The sequence below is a fragment of the Scomber scombrus genome, chromosome 11 (genome assembly GCF_963691925.1).
Source record: "Scomber scombrus chromosome 11, fScoSco1.1, whole genome shotgun sequence".
Taxonomy (NCBI): Eukaryota; Metazoa; Chordata; class Actinopteri; order Scombriformes; family Scombridae; genus Scomber; species Scomber scombrus.
In genome coordinates, this window is record NC_084980.1 from 3,623,818 (window position 1) to 3,639,284 (window position 15,467).

Sequence of the window (15,467 nt, forward strand, 5' to 3'; positions counted from 1 at the left end):
ATGACTCGAAACAATTCCAGGATAATGTAGGGCGCTATCGTGCTCCCGCAGTGTGAGAGTGAAAATGATTAGTAGCATTGATATCATCGATTGTGTGATTTTTTTGCAGCAGCACTCATAATAGAGGGAACGTTGCAATTATGGAATTAAATTAAATGTGTTTTTTTATGTAATGCTGCAGTGCAAGTGTGTCAGAGTTTAGTGATGATGGGTTTTAACAATGTGCTGAGCTTGAATCTGAGCCCTGCTGGTTTTCTCAGTGTCGGTGTGAGGTTTTTATCTTCTATGCACAGTCCCCCCCCCCACCACCACCACCACCACCAAACACATACATGTTAGCTGCTAAGAATTCTCCTGCTTAGACGGGCCTCACAAGTCAAATGGGTCAAATACTGAGCATAGCTTTTCATGTGCCACCAAGATTTTTGAGAGCTTGGTTCTGGGTGGGTGAATCAGCTTTTTAGAAATCAGTATTTCAGGCCTGTAACAGTGTTATTAAATTGATTAATGAGTTCAGTGAAGTCAGGAATTGGTTGAATATGCATTTGCAGGCCCTTTACATCAAATACATGTGTCACAGTAGGAAGATCGCAGGTTTAAATGATAAAACTAATGATGTCACACTGTCGTGACTTAGAGCAGGCATGGGCAAACTATTCCATAAAGGGCCATGTGTTTGCAGGTTTTTGTTCCAGCCAATCAAGAGCACACATGATTCAACCGTCAACTGTCTGAAGACTGAGATCAGTTGATTCAATGAGTCAAGCCTGGTGTGCTCCTGCTTGGTTGGAATGAAAACCTGCAGCCACATGGCCCTTTATGGAATAGTTTGGACATCCCTGACTTACTGGAACAGTTGAATAGAACCAAACCATTGCTACTGTTATTAGTAACACCTGAGCTTTTCCAAGTCAAAATATCTGCTGTGGAAAAAGATTTATTTTTGTAAGCAAACGATCACAACCGAGCAGCAACTACTGATTATTTTCATTGTCAATTTATCTACCAAATATTTTGCCAACTGACTTATTAATCATTTGTTCTGTTAATCATCACAAAACAGTGATTAATGAATAACAACCAAAAGATTTTCAGGTGTCTATAACGCAAGACAAAGAAAAGCAGTAAATCCTAACAAGTGAAAAGGTGCATCTAAGGAACTTTTGGTATTTTTTGCTTGAAAAAATAATTTAAACAACTTGTGATTCATCAAAATAGATACTTTCATTAACTTTTACATTCATTAACATTGAGCTCAATCATCAACTAAACTAAACTTCAGCCTAAAGTGAAGTAAAAGGTAAACCTCTTTGCGTCCTCGTGATTAAAACTCTAGTTTACATTTGAAGCAACTGTTTAAAAAGAGGGTGTTGTGACATTTTGACGTATTTACATTATCACTATGTACAGCAGCAACACACATGTTGAAGTGAATGTGATGCTGCTGCAGACTCTGCTTTGGAGGAGTGAGTTTCAAAAATGGAATCTCGATACAGAGATTAGGGAGTGAAAAAATTCTGATCTCAAAATATATTGTTCATATGTGGAATAGATATATAAACAATATTCCCTCAAATGTGGTCAAACATTACAGTTCAATAATAAACGTTGTATAAAATTACATTAATGCACTAACATAGTAAATTTCACTGGGAAGTTAATAACTATAAGTAACCTGAATTAAGAAAAATGACTGGTAGTGTATATATCAGTGTAAATCAGACAACATACACACCGATACCAATATATCTGTCATAGGGCATTATTGGCTGATATCGGCTGACTGATATATCGGTCAGGCTCTAATTTAGAGCACCGAATGGAAACATTCTCAGTGGCTTGTTGCACACTTTAAAGCCACATGTACATAAATATTCACCAGGAGCTGCTGAAGGGCAAAGTGATGAAACAAGTGACTGCAGTAAAAGACGACACAGCAAACACAGTGAAATATCAGGGCTGCACTATATGTTGTTTCAGCACTGATCCTATGATGTGCAGCTTCTGATGTGCTCTCATGAAGGAGTGCACTTCTATCAGTCTATCAAACAACCAGAGCAGGCCTCACTACTCACCTACCACAACCTGAAAATGAGCTCTGTCTGTTCTGCTTGTTTAATAAACTGATCAAGTGCACATCTTTACCAGATCACATAGCAAACTGATGGCTGTTCATGCAGTCTGTGCATCACCTGCCTGTAAACAAGCACGTAATGCGGCTACTGTCCCAGATGAAGTCACCTGGATGCCAGAAGCAGGCATTCAGTTACGCAAGGCAGCTTTTGAGTCTCTGTATTCCTGTTATCAACCGCATCTCATCCTGCTGCTGGTTAAAAGTTTAAGAGTTACTGTCACATGGCTGGTGTGGTGAATAGATGCTACAACTATGTAAGACCAAAGCCAAGTTCCTGCGTCTTGCGTTCCACTTGCTGGATAGGGCGCTGCCTCTCAAGTCTATCAGCCTATTTTTCCCAGTGGTCACTTGCAGTATTGCATTAAGCAATGAAGTAATAATTTTCCCCATACACCACCAACAGGACACCTCGAACTGCAAACAAGGTCAATTATGACTCTTTTTATTATGAATTTTTCATCCATGGAGGTTTTATGTTTTTACTAGTTCCTCAAGCCAAGAAAAGTGATTTTAAAATCTGTGACATCATCACAATGTAAAGTCTGTGGGCTGAGTGGGAACTCATGGTGGGGGCCAGCAGGAAAAACACTACTGTTTATATTCAGTTGGCCGCATAACACAGAAGTAAACCCAGACACTAGAAAAAAAATATTTTGACCTCCGCGCCAGCCGAGCAATTCTTATAGGACTGAATGGATGCCATTTTTGGTCTGGTATCAGGCTCTTATAACACATCCATGGGGATAGTCCTGAAGTTAGCAAGCCTGTTGTGATGGAGCATAACTGAGCTACATCTGTTGCCCACTGAAACCTAACCAGGATCCCTTAAAGATGATATATCACTGAAAATAAACCAGATATCACAATGTCAGCTCCAGTATTATGTCTTATCCAGTATTATGTAACACTAGTACTTGCATGGTTTCATTAAGCCTTGACTCACAGGATGGGAGACAGCGATGGGAATTCTAAAGAGACCTATGCATGTGATCTATGCACGTGTGTGTCAGTTTGCATAAAAAGTCAGTATGTGTAAGTCTGTGATCCCTCTAATACCAGTCAGGTGGTCAGTCCTTGTCTTTCACATCCCTCTGACCTTTTTACCTGTTTCTTCCCGTCCTTCTCTCTCTTTCACAATCTCACACTGATAAGATTTTTTTCTCAATATCAGTCTGCGTACAGTACAGTACAAGTCTAGAAAGAGGCTTTTGTTGTTTGTAGGAAGATTTTGACAGTAAAACCTTTAACAAATGTCAGATTCTTTGCTCTTTTAATCCCTCTCTTCTGTCTCCCAATGTCCTTGTATGGACATTTTCTTGAATCTAATTCTAGGTAAGTCATATCACCCTGTCTACACTGACCTCTTTGTGTCTGCCTACATCTCTCCATCTATATTTCCCTCTTTTTGCTCTCTGTAAGCCCCCTCCTCCTTCCCCTCCTTCTCTACTATGCTCTATCCTTTGTTTTTTTCCATCCTAATCAGATAATAAGACCAGCAGAATCAGCAGCTGTCTTCCATGACCATATTCTGCTGAATGCAGCACTACCAACAAGCGACCGTTGGACTACAACACACAAACACACAGATAAAGACAGGGCCTCTTCTTCTGGAGTCTAGATTTTAAGACAGGCAACATCGGAACATGCTGATAATGACTGAGGCCTCTTCCATTCTAAGGAGGGCTACACATAAACAACTGGTGGGTGTGTTCTGTGGCCCTGACTATCGAACTATACACACAACATACAATCGTCATGTCTTTAAGTAGGTAAATATGACATAAATGTGTTGATCAGTCACTCGTGAACATGGATGAAAGAAAAAAGCCATTGGCCAGACATGAACTCTGCAGTTTATTCATATCAGCAGTCTGGACAGATTATTCATCAGCAGCTCTTACACACACTGATGTATTTCCCTCCAGCCTACGTTGCTATTTGTTTACTCATCATGTGTTGAACTGAAATGTCAAAGCTCATACTGTAAACCCCGTGTTCATGGAGCGTACTCTATTTTAGCACTAGAGTGGGATATCATTTGAAATGTTCTCATCTTATCCTCATGGAAAATAATACTTTGATATCTACAGTTCATATATTTATTCATTGGATAAACGTCTCAAATGTATTGGATTCATACGTGAGCAACTGTCATTATTTAAATCTATTTGATCGTAGAGCAAGTAAGCAGGACTGAGTTGAACCACACATTTTAATGACAGCTTTCAGTACTTCAGTTTTCAGCTATAATCAAAAGGACTGAGGTTTGAAACACTGCACTGTTTACTACAGATCTTTAATACTCTATCAGCCCTTTGAAGGCAGCTTCTTAGCAGTAGAAGCTGCTTTCACACATGAACGCAACCCTGAAATTAGTTGGACATCAGTCAGACCGGACGTTAAACAGACTGTACTCTGCCAGCTACTAAGTACAAAGTCTACGTATTGTGCGACTGAGCGAGTGGCCGTGATGATGACATTTTTATCATGTGACAGGTGCTGGATAAACGCGGCAGGCCACGCTGATCGGACAATCACAAATTGAAAGCATCTGAGAAGTAGAGATGAGCATGTGGCCATTTTTTCAGCGGTTGTTCAGAATGAATAACTATATATTCACTGCCTCTGCATCACTGCTAATGCTGCACCATCTTACCCTCACTCATGATTAAGACCCCGAGATACTTGAACTCCTTTGCTTGGGAAAGAAACTCTCTCCCAACCCTGAGGGGACAATCCACCTTTGACAACATGGCCTCAGATTTTTGGAAGTGCTGACTCTCATCCCGACTGCTTCACATTCAGCTGCAAACCGTCCCAGTGCCCGATGGAGGTCATGATGTGTTGAGGCCAACAGAAGTACATCAGCCGCAAAAAAAGCAGAGAAGCAATCTGAGGTCCCTTTCACCTTGACTAAGCCTGTCACAACTACTTTTATTGGACGATATATTGTCTCAGAAATAATCGCGATAAACAATATTATTGTCATCTGAACATCTTTATACCACTGATATAATGATAATATAATAGCATAATAATGCAAGGGGATGGGGGGTGGGATTGGAGGGTGGGAGCTACATTCTTCTACAGTCTCCACTCAGGACGTACACAGTGAGGAATGGAGGACACTACTTGTTTATCCAATGTGACATGAATATTCTCTTAGCTGCTAATGTGAAGTGTGACAATACTGAGGTCAAAAAAATGATCAAAGTCATATCCGCGTCTCATACGATAAGTCCATATATAGACATGATGATGTTGATAATTATGTTATTGTACGATAAGTCGATGATTGTTCGGTTATAATATAACTGTAAATAAATGTATACTCTTTAAATGATTGCACACAACTAAACAATGACTGACTAAATAAGCATCACGTTTTAATTAAAGGTGTCAGTGTTGTTTTAAAAGGTCCTTCCCTAAATGTCTGCTGACTTCAACAGTGACTGAGGATTGTTGATCCACCCTTATTTTTCTGTGTGCTTCTTTATTCATCAGTGAAACTAGCTGCCATCAGCAAACTCACTTCCCATGAAGCAAGGCTGCCGTGGTTCGGAGTTTCCACACAGAGCTCCGAAGCAGTGTGATGTTGACTGAGAAGAAAAACAAGGAGCAAACACCTTCAGGCTAATGACATATGGAAATTACATCACAAACAAGGTGCTGCTACCCGCTGTATATATATGCTCCTACACCCAATATACAGTACATTTACTGGAAGTGACACTTTAACTGAAAATTAAAGGGTGTTTTTGTTGAGTTTGTCAATTAAAATCAGTGTCACATTAGAAACCACAGTGGAGAGCAATGACAGCAGCTGTTAAAAAGAAAAGGAAAAAAAAAAAAAAGGTATAAATAGAAGTTGAGAAACTCGTGAAAAGCTTCTGGCTAACAATATAAAAAAACAACAGTGTAGAGTAGTAGGGAAGTATTTTGTTGTGGTTGATTTATTGTTCAGATAACACTTTAAAGAGGATATGTTCTGCATATTTCTATATTTATGTTTAGATTCTGGGTCTCTACTGGAATATCAATGAGTTACTGTTTAAAAGTGCTTTACACAGCCCCTCAGTTCAGCCTCTGTCTGAAACAGGCCGTTTAAGCTGCTGTCTCTTTAAGGCCCCTGCTCTGTACTAATTGGTCAACGTCCACAAACTATGAAACAAACACTAGTGGTAGGATTTCACTGCTTTTTCCGTCTTTACTCGAAATGTCGACTTGTCAAATGCGTCTGAAATCTGATCCGAAATATGAGTGGACAACGTGGACGACATATGGAAAAACCTTAGCAACCACCTTAGCAACCAAGGCTACGGAACGGACAGCCATTTATGAGCTTGTGTGACAAGTCGACTACTGTTTGTCGGCAAGGTAATAAAAAAAGATCTTAGGAATGACTGGAAGCTGAATGGTTACTGCGCATGCCACATGACCACAACGCCCCTTATTTGAGTCCAGCCAGGGAGCTTTGTTACATGTAATGAACATCTCTCTGTCCACTTCTTTACTTCAACCACTCACTATGAAATAAAGGCAAAAATGCCAAAAAGAAAGAAAAAAAAAATCACTCTTTGACCATGTTTAGCAAATATATCCAACATCCTTACAGTCTATAAATAACAGAAAACTTCAACAAGCATAACGTGGCCTCTTTAAACAGGGTTGGATATTAGGCACTAAAACATTAGAAATAAAGAGTATGGAAGACTGTCAAGCACTGAAGATTTGCACTTCCCATAAGACTTGTTAGACTTAATAACTTGTTCTAGCATTACAAATCACAATTTATTTTTATTCAACATGTATTTTATTAAGGATTTGTGTTAAGAGCCCATTAAACACATGCATTTGAGAATTCAGGCTTATGTGGTTCAATTTAAGTAGTCAGATTAAGTTAAGTCAGATATCAAAGTGTTATTTATCAGTACGGTAATCACATTGGTGCGTGTACAAAACTTAATGTACCGAGAATGTAACGACGGAGCGAAACATTTTTTTATTGTAACAAAGACAGTTGAAAAACCTGGTGGCCTGGAGCTTTTTAAAAGGTCCAAGGACACGTGATCTGCCACGTCCTGAGTTCAAATCTGGCCGAGGACCTTTGTTGCATGTCATTGTCCATCTCTCCACCCATTTCCTGTCACGTCTCAACTGTGGTCTATTCAAGGCATTAACTGTCCCAAAAAAGAACTTAATATATACACGTATTCTACAGAAATAGATAAATGTGAGTATTTTAATGAATCAATCCTCAGGACTAATCTGATTTTAAATGATCTCACTTCAACTAACCAAACTGTCATTCAAGATGTTATAGTTACATCTCAGGACTGACACATCTCACTACGCACCTTGTTTTAAAGAGCAAAAAACAAACTTGTTTGTCACAAGTAGATACTGTGAGATGTCTTATCTCACTGTGGCAGTTCTGGGTTGTTGTAGATGTCTCATCTCTGCAGGAAACACACACGAGCAGTGTTGCTGCTATCAGTTATAGCATAGCACTGTAATGCATTTAAGTGAACAGTTACAATGGCACCCACCACTCCACTTGCTCTATCCTCTTTTTTTTCAAAACACTTAGCTTCTCTCATTTTGTGTTTGGTCAATCCTTCTCAACTTCTCTACAAGTCCTGCCCTTCCTGAGACAACATGTGACACCTGAACATCAACTTTACTTTAAATATCCCAGAGTGCTGCAGCCGTGTAGTCATCTAGCAGGTTTGTTTCAGACAGTTATTGAGTCCGTTGAGTCATCCAGATGACCACCGGCCATTTATATTCTCACAGTTCCTTGTCTGGCAGTCACGCTAGAAATCTGTCAGGTTAAATAAAGCATTTTCCATCAGATATTTTTATTGGGAAATGCAGCCGGTCAGTCGCTCGGTCAACAAAGTCTGAGTCTGTTTCATTGTCTGGACAGAATGTGGATATCACATTTTTTTGTAGATAAAACTCCAAGAAAAGAAACGTTGCACATACTGTGGCTATGTAATGAAACATGGCCCGGGTCAGCATTAAAAACAACAAGCTGAGGGTCTTTGGTTTACACCTCTGTTTATCTAACCGCCCCTCTAAGTGTCTGACCCCACCACAGCTGTCAGGAGAAAACATGACATGTGTGAAACGGCTCTGGTCAGCGTGGATCCGTAAACCTCACAGGACTAAAAAACTAACCGGGGCCGGGGCCAGATTTACAGCTGGGTAGAACAACAAGCTTACATCTGGTCTGCATCCAAACCAGGCAAGAGCAGGAAAAAACAGACTCTGTGTGAAAGTGCTGCTGGAATAAAGAGACGCTAAAAAAAAAGTACACAAGAACAGGTTGAAAAAGTATGTCTTCATAGCACTGATCCATGCTTGTCCAGGAAGGAATCACAGTCTGAGTAGTTTATCTACTGCTGAGACAATTAATCACTTGATCAGTTAGTTAATCAATCCATAATGATTCTGAGAATTGATTACATCTGCTACTAACAAATAGTTCCATTAATGATCTAAAAATACTCTGCTTGGAACAATAATGTGTTTTTGATGAGTCCCCCCCCCCCGAATAAAATAGAATAATTACCACCTTAAAATCCTTAAAATGACCTCTATTACTTCTCCCTTGTTAATAATGTATTAATCTATGAATATGCAAATATGTTTATTTAACAAAAGGTTTAACTTCTGTGTACAAGATGTCTCTGACTTCACTGTGAAGTCCATCCTCAGCTCACACAACTCCACAGGCTGCCTTTAATGTTACAATTAGAGCTGCAATGATTAAATCCATTAGTTGGCAACTATTAATTTAATGGCAAACTATTGTGATAATCAATTCTTTTTGAGGTAAGGTAAAAGTCTCTGAAAACTCTGATTTCAGCTTCTCAGATGTGAATATTTCCTGGTTTCTTTCATCTTCTATGACAGAAAACTGACTATCTTTGTGTGGTGGAAAAACAAGGCACCTTGGGCCAATTTTCCAGACGGGGATTAAAACTAGTCCAAGACTAGACTTGTTACTCACTGGATGTTTTCAAATAATCCTGTCTTTAGTGTAGGACTACTCTTAATCTCTGTTGGAGAAACCAACCCTTGAAGATGTCATTTTGGGCTTTTAGGAAACAATGATGAACCTTTTATGTACAAAACAATTAATCTAATGATTACATTTAATTGCAAAAATAATTGACAGATCAATCAATAATTAAAATAACCATTAGTTACAGCCCCAATTTCACAGAGATGTTAATTAGAGATCTATTAACAACATAAATGCAATATACATACATATATATATTTTCACTTTAAATATGTGCAATAATAATATCAACTCAGGTATATTATCACTCAACAGCAATTATTACTATATTACATAATGTTACGATTATTTTATTTTTTTACTACTAATGACTTTATTGCTTTTGTACTTATTTTGCTTTATTCTTTTTTTATTGATGCTCTTCTATTTTACTGTCCACTTTGCTGCTGCAATAATGGCAATGTCTCTCTTCGTGGAAATAATATAGGAATATCTTATCTTATAAAGTAAAGATCTTTGTAGTTGAAGAAGGACCTAACATCTGTGCAGTTGTGGTGAAATTCCAAATTGGGGAAAAAATACTTCACAACAAACACAAATCGGGGAAAATCTGTCTCTAACTGGTCCGGTTGTTTCCGAGAGTCGCCCTTTAGTTAGGATAGAACAAGAGATTGTCCGTGTCTCAGGAGGACATCACACAGACTTATGCATTAGTGAGCTGGCAGAGTAAAGTCTGTTTAATGTCCAGTCTGATTGATAAAGACATTTGCTTTCACACGTTCGGCTCCTCCTGGTAACGTCCAGAACATTTCAGGGTTCTTCAGGCTTCTAAAAAACACTTCAACCTGAGCATTAACCATGTACCTGCATTCTCTTACCTGCTTGATTACCTTGAAACTGTAACAAACACCAAAGTCATTCCAAATACACAAAGATGGTATTGGTCATTGGTTTGGTTTGGTAATTTCAGAACCCATACTGGTTGCTGTTTGGATGTGTGCTGAGCCAAGCTGAGCTGGGGGCTGATATAACACTGAACAGGGCCCGCTGAAGCCTCTAAACAGTCGGCATTTCTAACAGCAGGAAAAAGACCTTTTGGCTCGAAGCTTCATGTGACTGCGCTGCGAAAGGAACACAGAACTAAAACAATGTGTCAGGAGCTCAGAGGAGATGACTGATAGCTTCTGACTTGAGGCTAATAAGCTTTTGGTTCACTGTGACAGAGAGAAAAAGAAGAAGAAAAAACAGATACATCTATGAATGAAGCGATAAATAGGAGGCAAGTCATTTAAATTCAGTACCACGTCTTCTTAATGTCATAACATTTCAGGATTTGGAGGGATGACGACGAACTGAGCGACACTGTGTTGCTGTGCTGATGACTTATGAGAATACTGCAACTACCGTCACCAAACAATGCAGATAATGCTGCTGCCAGGTACAGAGAGAGAGGCAGAGAGAGAGAGAGAGAGAGAGAGAGAGAGAGAGAGAGAGAGAGAGAGAGAGAGAGAGAGAGAGAGAGAGAGAGAGAGAGAGAGAGAGAGAGCCTGGAAGCAAGAAATATAATAGCTGCATTCCTGCAACAGCACAGAAACACTGTAGCACCTTGTGTGAGACCTCTCAGTGAAACTCTAGAGCTTATTTATATACATACATATTGATATGTTACTTTAGAGCCTTTAGAGTACTAATGTTTTCTAAATTACAAGATCCATGCTTGACAGTCCTAAATGGTTCATGAAGCTCAGAGGAAAATTCATCTCTTATCAAGTCTCATCGTGAAAAAAGAATAATTTTGGTTGTTGTCTAGTTATGGCTTTCTCTCTTTGTCTCTCTCTCTGCAAGCCAGTGTATGTACTCAACTAAAGATTGTTTAAGGAAGAAAATGAAGGGTTGGATATACTCTGAAAGTGGTTGTATTTATACATTTATACTGCTCTGGTGGTCAGATTTTGGGCTGCAAAAAGAGGATCTACATCAGGCAAGTCCAAACTATTCCATAAAGGGCCATGCGCTTGTAGGTTTTTGTTTGGATCAAGAACACACAATTCGACCAATCAGCTGTCTGAAGACTGAGATCAGTTGATTCAATTAGTCAAACCTGGTGTGCTCCTGCTTGGTTGGAATGAAAATCTGCAGCCACATGAACCTTTATGGAACAGTTTGGACATTCCTGGTGTACATCAGCAGATGACGAATTGTAGCTGTGTGGCAGTGGGAATTATCATTTTTACCTAATGCTTTGTGATTATGTAGTTCAACAGCACCAACGGACTGGTGAGATTTCAACCTATAACAAAACAAAAGTCCAAATTGTACCCTGGAGTATTTAGAGTGAGTAGCTCCTGAAGGATTCATCTGTAGGGCTGGGTATCGGTACTCGATACTTTTAAGGTATCGAGTCGACCAAAATAAATTGATACCAATTAGTATGGAAACGTCTCCCCTGTCAAAACGATACCTGAAATCGAACCTTTTTGCACTCAAAGCTAGAAAATATGACTATTTGTATGGACTTGCTCACAGCCAATCAACGCAAGCGTTCTTTGATCAATAAATATTAAGAATTTGAAGACATTCAAAATGCAATGGTGTAAAAATCAAATCATTTAGATGTGGAAGAGTGGTGACATTTAATGCTTTTATTCACATGACTGGTATCAAATGAAGTACTTACAGTATCACTTTAAGGGTACTTGGATTGGTACTGGTAAACTATCTTTTTAAATGATACCCAGCACTAGTGTGGAAGTGGGAGCTATAATTTTAACACGTGATAATGCAGTTCAACAAGACTAAACAGACTGGTGAGATTTCAGCTTATAGCACAACAAAAGTCCAAACTGTCACCTGTAGTATTTAGAATAAGTAGCTCCTGAAGCATTAATAGTGTGCAAAGTAAGTAAGTAGGCTACTGCTGTTGTATCAAAGAATCAGATACATATTCAGTCATGTCACATTCTGGTTGTGCAGCATTACAGGTTGGGAACATTAATTAGGTTGCCGATGAAACCTGTATTTTTTGTCTTCTAGCCAACAATATCTAAGCTTTTACAAGGTTGTTTTGGTAATATCACCTCCCTGTGCCAGAAGACAACAACAGCAACAGAGCTTCAGCATTAGTCAAACTACTGTCAACTGATTGCTAATTGATTTCTGGTAATGTAATTTGTCCTGCAAGCAGACTAAATTGAGTTCCAGCTGTGAAGGTCACATCACCTCTAAATGTGGCTTAGATAAGACTGTCATTACCTCATAGTGCAGTTACATATATTGCTATTCCTGTTTTCCAAACCTGAGTATCCTGGGAGTTTTCCTGGGAATTTTAAGTATTTGAATTGCATGATTGAAACAGCATTCATGGTTCAAAGGTTGCAGGTTCGAGCTATCAGCGCCAACCCAATCCTACCTTAACCTCAACCAGCTAACTGTAACCATAACATAATTCCAACCGCAGATGTGGTGCTATGAGAGACACAATGTGTGTCACAGGAGGGGGGGGGGGGGCACACTTCGACATAACACCGGTATATTTTGAGGCAGGGGTGATTTTATACCCCTAAATTTGATCTCAGCACCCCTAAAGATAAATAAATTATAATTGTTTGTTTTTTTTCTAAAAATGATTTTATACAACTTTAATTATTTTGTGAGCCTGTCTGTCAGAGATGGGACAAACACTTATGCCACAGGTTCAAATGGTTTTATTTTAACAGCTTTAATGTAAATTGGATAGTTGTGTCATTAATATTGTCTTTCCCTCAGGGTTCCTGAACTATCTTAGAGTCCTCTCTGTAGAAATCTGTGATTGTTTATTCTGAACCATTATTATTATTATTATTATTATACACTATAGTAGACCACTCAAATTTGTATAATATTTCTTGTTGTAATTTCTGTTATCCAGTGAAATGAGTAACTTAGCAGGGGGTTGGAACACTTGCAGGTCATTGTATGTCATATTCTCATTAGGAGCTGAGCCCCCCTAAAGGTCTGATCCTAGAATCGCCCCTGTTTTGAGGACAGACAGAGGGGGTTAAAACAGGCGCAAAAAGATTAACTAGCTCAATAAGTGATGACTCAGCTGAATGCCTTTTGTCTCCAAAACACATTCCAAGCAGCTTGTGAGGGGACACACACACACACACACACACACACACACACACACACACACACACACACAGAGAGAGGGGGGGGCTCCTCTGGCTGGTGTAGACAGCAGCTCGTTGCGGCTTGATGTTGAAACCTGCAGAGCAACAAAACCAACCTAGCTTGCCCAGTTATGCTAGCTAACACTGCTGTACTGTTTGATTTAATGAAGCATTGAAGCGGTTCCCCTTTTCCTGTTTTAACGTGACGACGACAGTTAGAGAGAGGGGGGGCGGGTGGGGGGGGGGGGGGAGACAAGGAAGCCATCTCCATCCATGTCCAAATGGTTATAAGCAGAAATAAGCGGTGGATAGAGAGAGAGCGAGAGAGAGAGAGAGAGAGAGAGAGAGAGAGAGAGAGAGAGAGGTGTAGCTTCTACCGTCAGCTAGCTACGGGCTAGCAGAGAGCAGGTACATGTAAAAAGCTGGCTTACCTCATATTGAATGTACTGCTTTCTCCACTCCGGAGTGATGTGAGCCGATAGATGCTCTGTGAATTTCATGTTGGCTATTTTCCTCCGCTTGCTGTACTGTGAAGCTGGACCTCAAGTGGAGCAGCTGGAGGTTTAGCTGCCTCTCAAACGCTACCCACAAACTCTCATCCGAAGATTACGACCAAAGACACAAAGATGCCCCTTTTTTTTTGTCTTCACGTTACCGGCACATATTTCTGCCGTTTTTAGACACACTCGACGATGTGATATAGGAGGCACATCTTAGCTAAAAGGAAGATACGTCAATGAGGTGTTAACTGTAGCGCCGGTGTCGCCAAATAGCGAAGGTTTAGTGGTAAACAGGCAGAGAGAGCTGTCGCTAGCTGCTTCTTGCTATCTTTCCCCTCCTCTCTCTCTCTCTCTCTCTCTCCCTCTCTCTCTCTCTCTGCCGTCCACTGCCTGCCGCTACCTCTTTGCTGCCTTCAAGTGCCGTGGGAAGTATTAGAACCAATCAATCCAGGCAATGGGCGGCATCGTCACACAGTGTTGCTCAACCAACCAGCTCAGCTAAACTGCCGCTTTTTAAACATAATGGTGGGGCATTAAAGCTGTCTGTCATAGAAGAGGGTGGGGTAACTCAAGAGCTGCTGTTATTTGAAGGCTTATGTGAAAACAACGCTAGTTTTACTCATGTATGACTTATGTTATTCAGCAACACCTAGTGTTTTTTTTTATGATTCACCCTGCTTTGCTAGATTTTGTTTGTGCTTTAACAAAGTGGCTGATGTATCTTTAGACAAAGAAAAGCCATGAAAATGAAATCTAAATGAATCTAGATTCAGACAATCATCTCGTTCTGGGTGGAAAATATATATATATTTTTTTTTAACTGCTGCTGCTGCCTCACAGTCAAATCATTCTACAAATATCTCTATCCAATAACATTTTTGGCTGTGTGAATGATAATAATTGGCACTTCTATACTTCTATACCTTCAATGCACCTGTGCCTATGATGAACTTCAGAACACTGTTGGGTCCGTCCAAAATCTTTTTAAATATTTAAAATAACCATTTGACTCAGTTTTCTCTCATATGTACGTTTCAGAGAACAATCCACTTCCATTCATGTTAAATTGATCAAAGCACATTTTAAAACAACAATTGACTTATGTGTCTATGCATTCCGATGACACTTGAATGTCACATACGTGACGTCGCCGGCCACCTTTGGGAAAAGATGACGTAGATGTACTGTTGCTCGTGTTTGTGAGGGGACAAATTCAAGTGGAAGGTTTCCATCACATATCCTCTGTGTTTTAATGCTTGACTAGGTGAGAATGCGGCCAGGAGACAGAAGCAGACACATATGAAGAAATGTAGGTTACACTAACACTACACTGATTTCTACTGCCTATTTTTAGAAATACAGGAAATGACTGTGAGATTAGATGAATGGGTTCAAAGCAAAGAAAAAGCATGCTCACAATAAAGGAAGTTGGTGGAAATTCCAATTAAAACAGTTTTATAGCCTATTCAACTTTGTTTTCATATGACCGTAACCTTTTGAGTCACCAGTGGTGAAAACTAAGCCCATTTCCTCCAGTACTGTACATAACTATAATTTTGAGGTACTTGTTCTTATTTGACAGCTAAGGTTACTTTTCAGATGAAAATTTGACACAATGGATAATATAACAAGCTTTTAAAATACAACAC

The 15,467-nt window shown here is 39.6% G+C and overlaps 1 protein-coding gene across 1 annotated transcript in view; it reads right to left on the reverse strand.

Annotated features, from left to right (window-relative positions):
• Nucleotides 1-14,147, reverse strand: part of LOC133990204 (xenotropic and polytropic retrovirus receptor 1 homolog) — a 44,992-nt gene extending 30,845 nt beyond the window's left edge. Inside the window, exon 1 of the mRNA XM_062428418.1 lies at nucleotides 13,750-14,147. Coding sequence (XP_062284402.1) covers nucleotides 13,750-13,818 — 69 coding nt within the window. The 5' untranslated portion in view covers nucleotides 13,819-14,147. The remainder of the gene's footprint in view (nucleotides 1-13,749) is intronic.
• Between the last annotated feature and the right edge of the window lie 1,320 nt (nucleotides 14,148-15,467).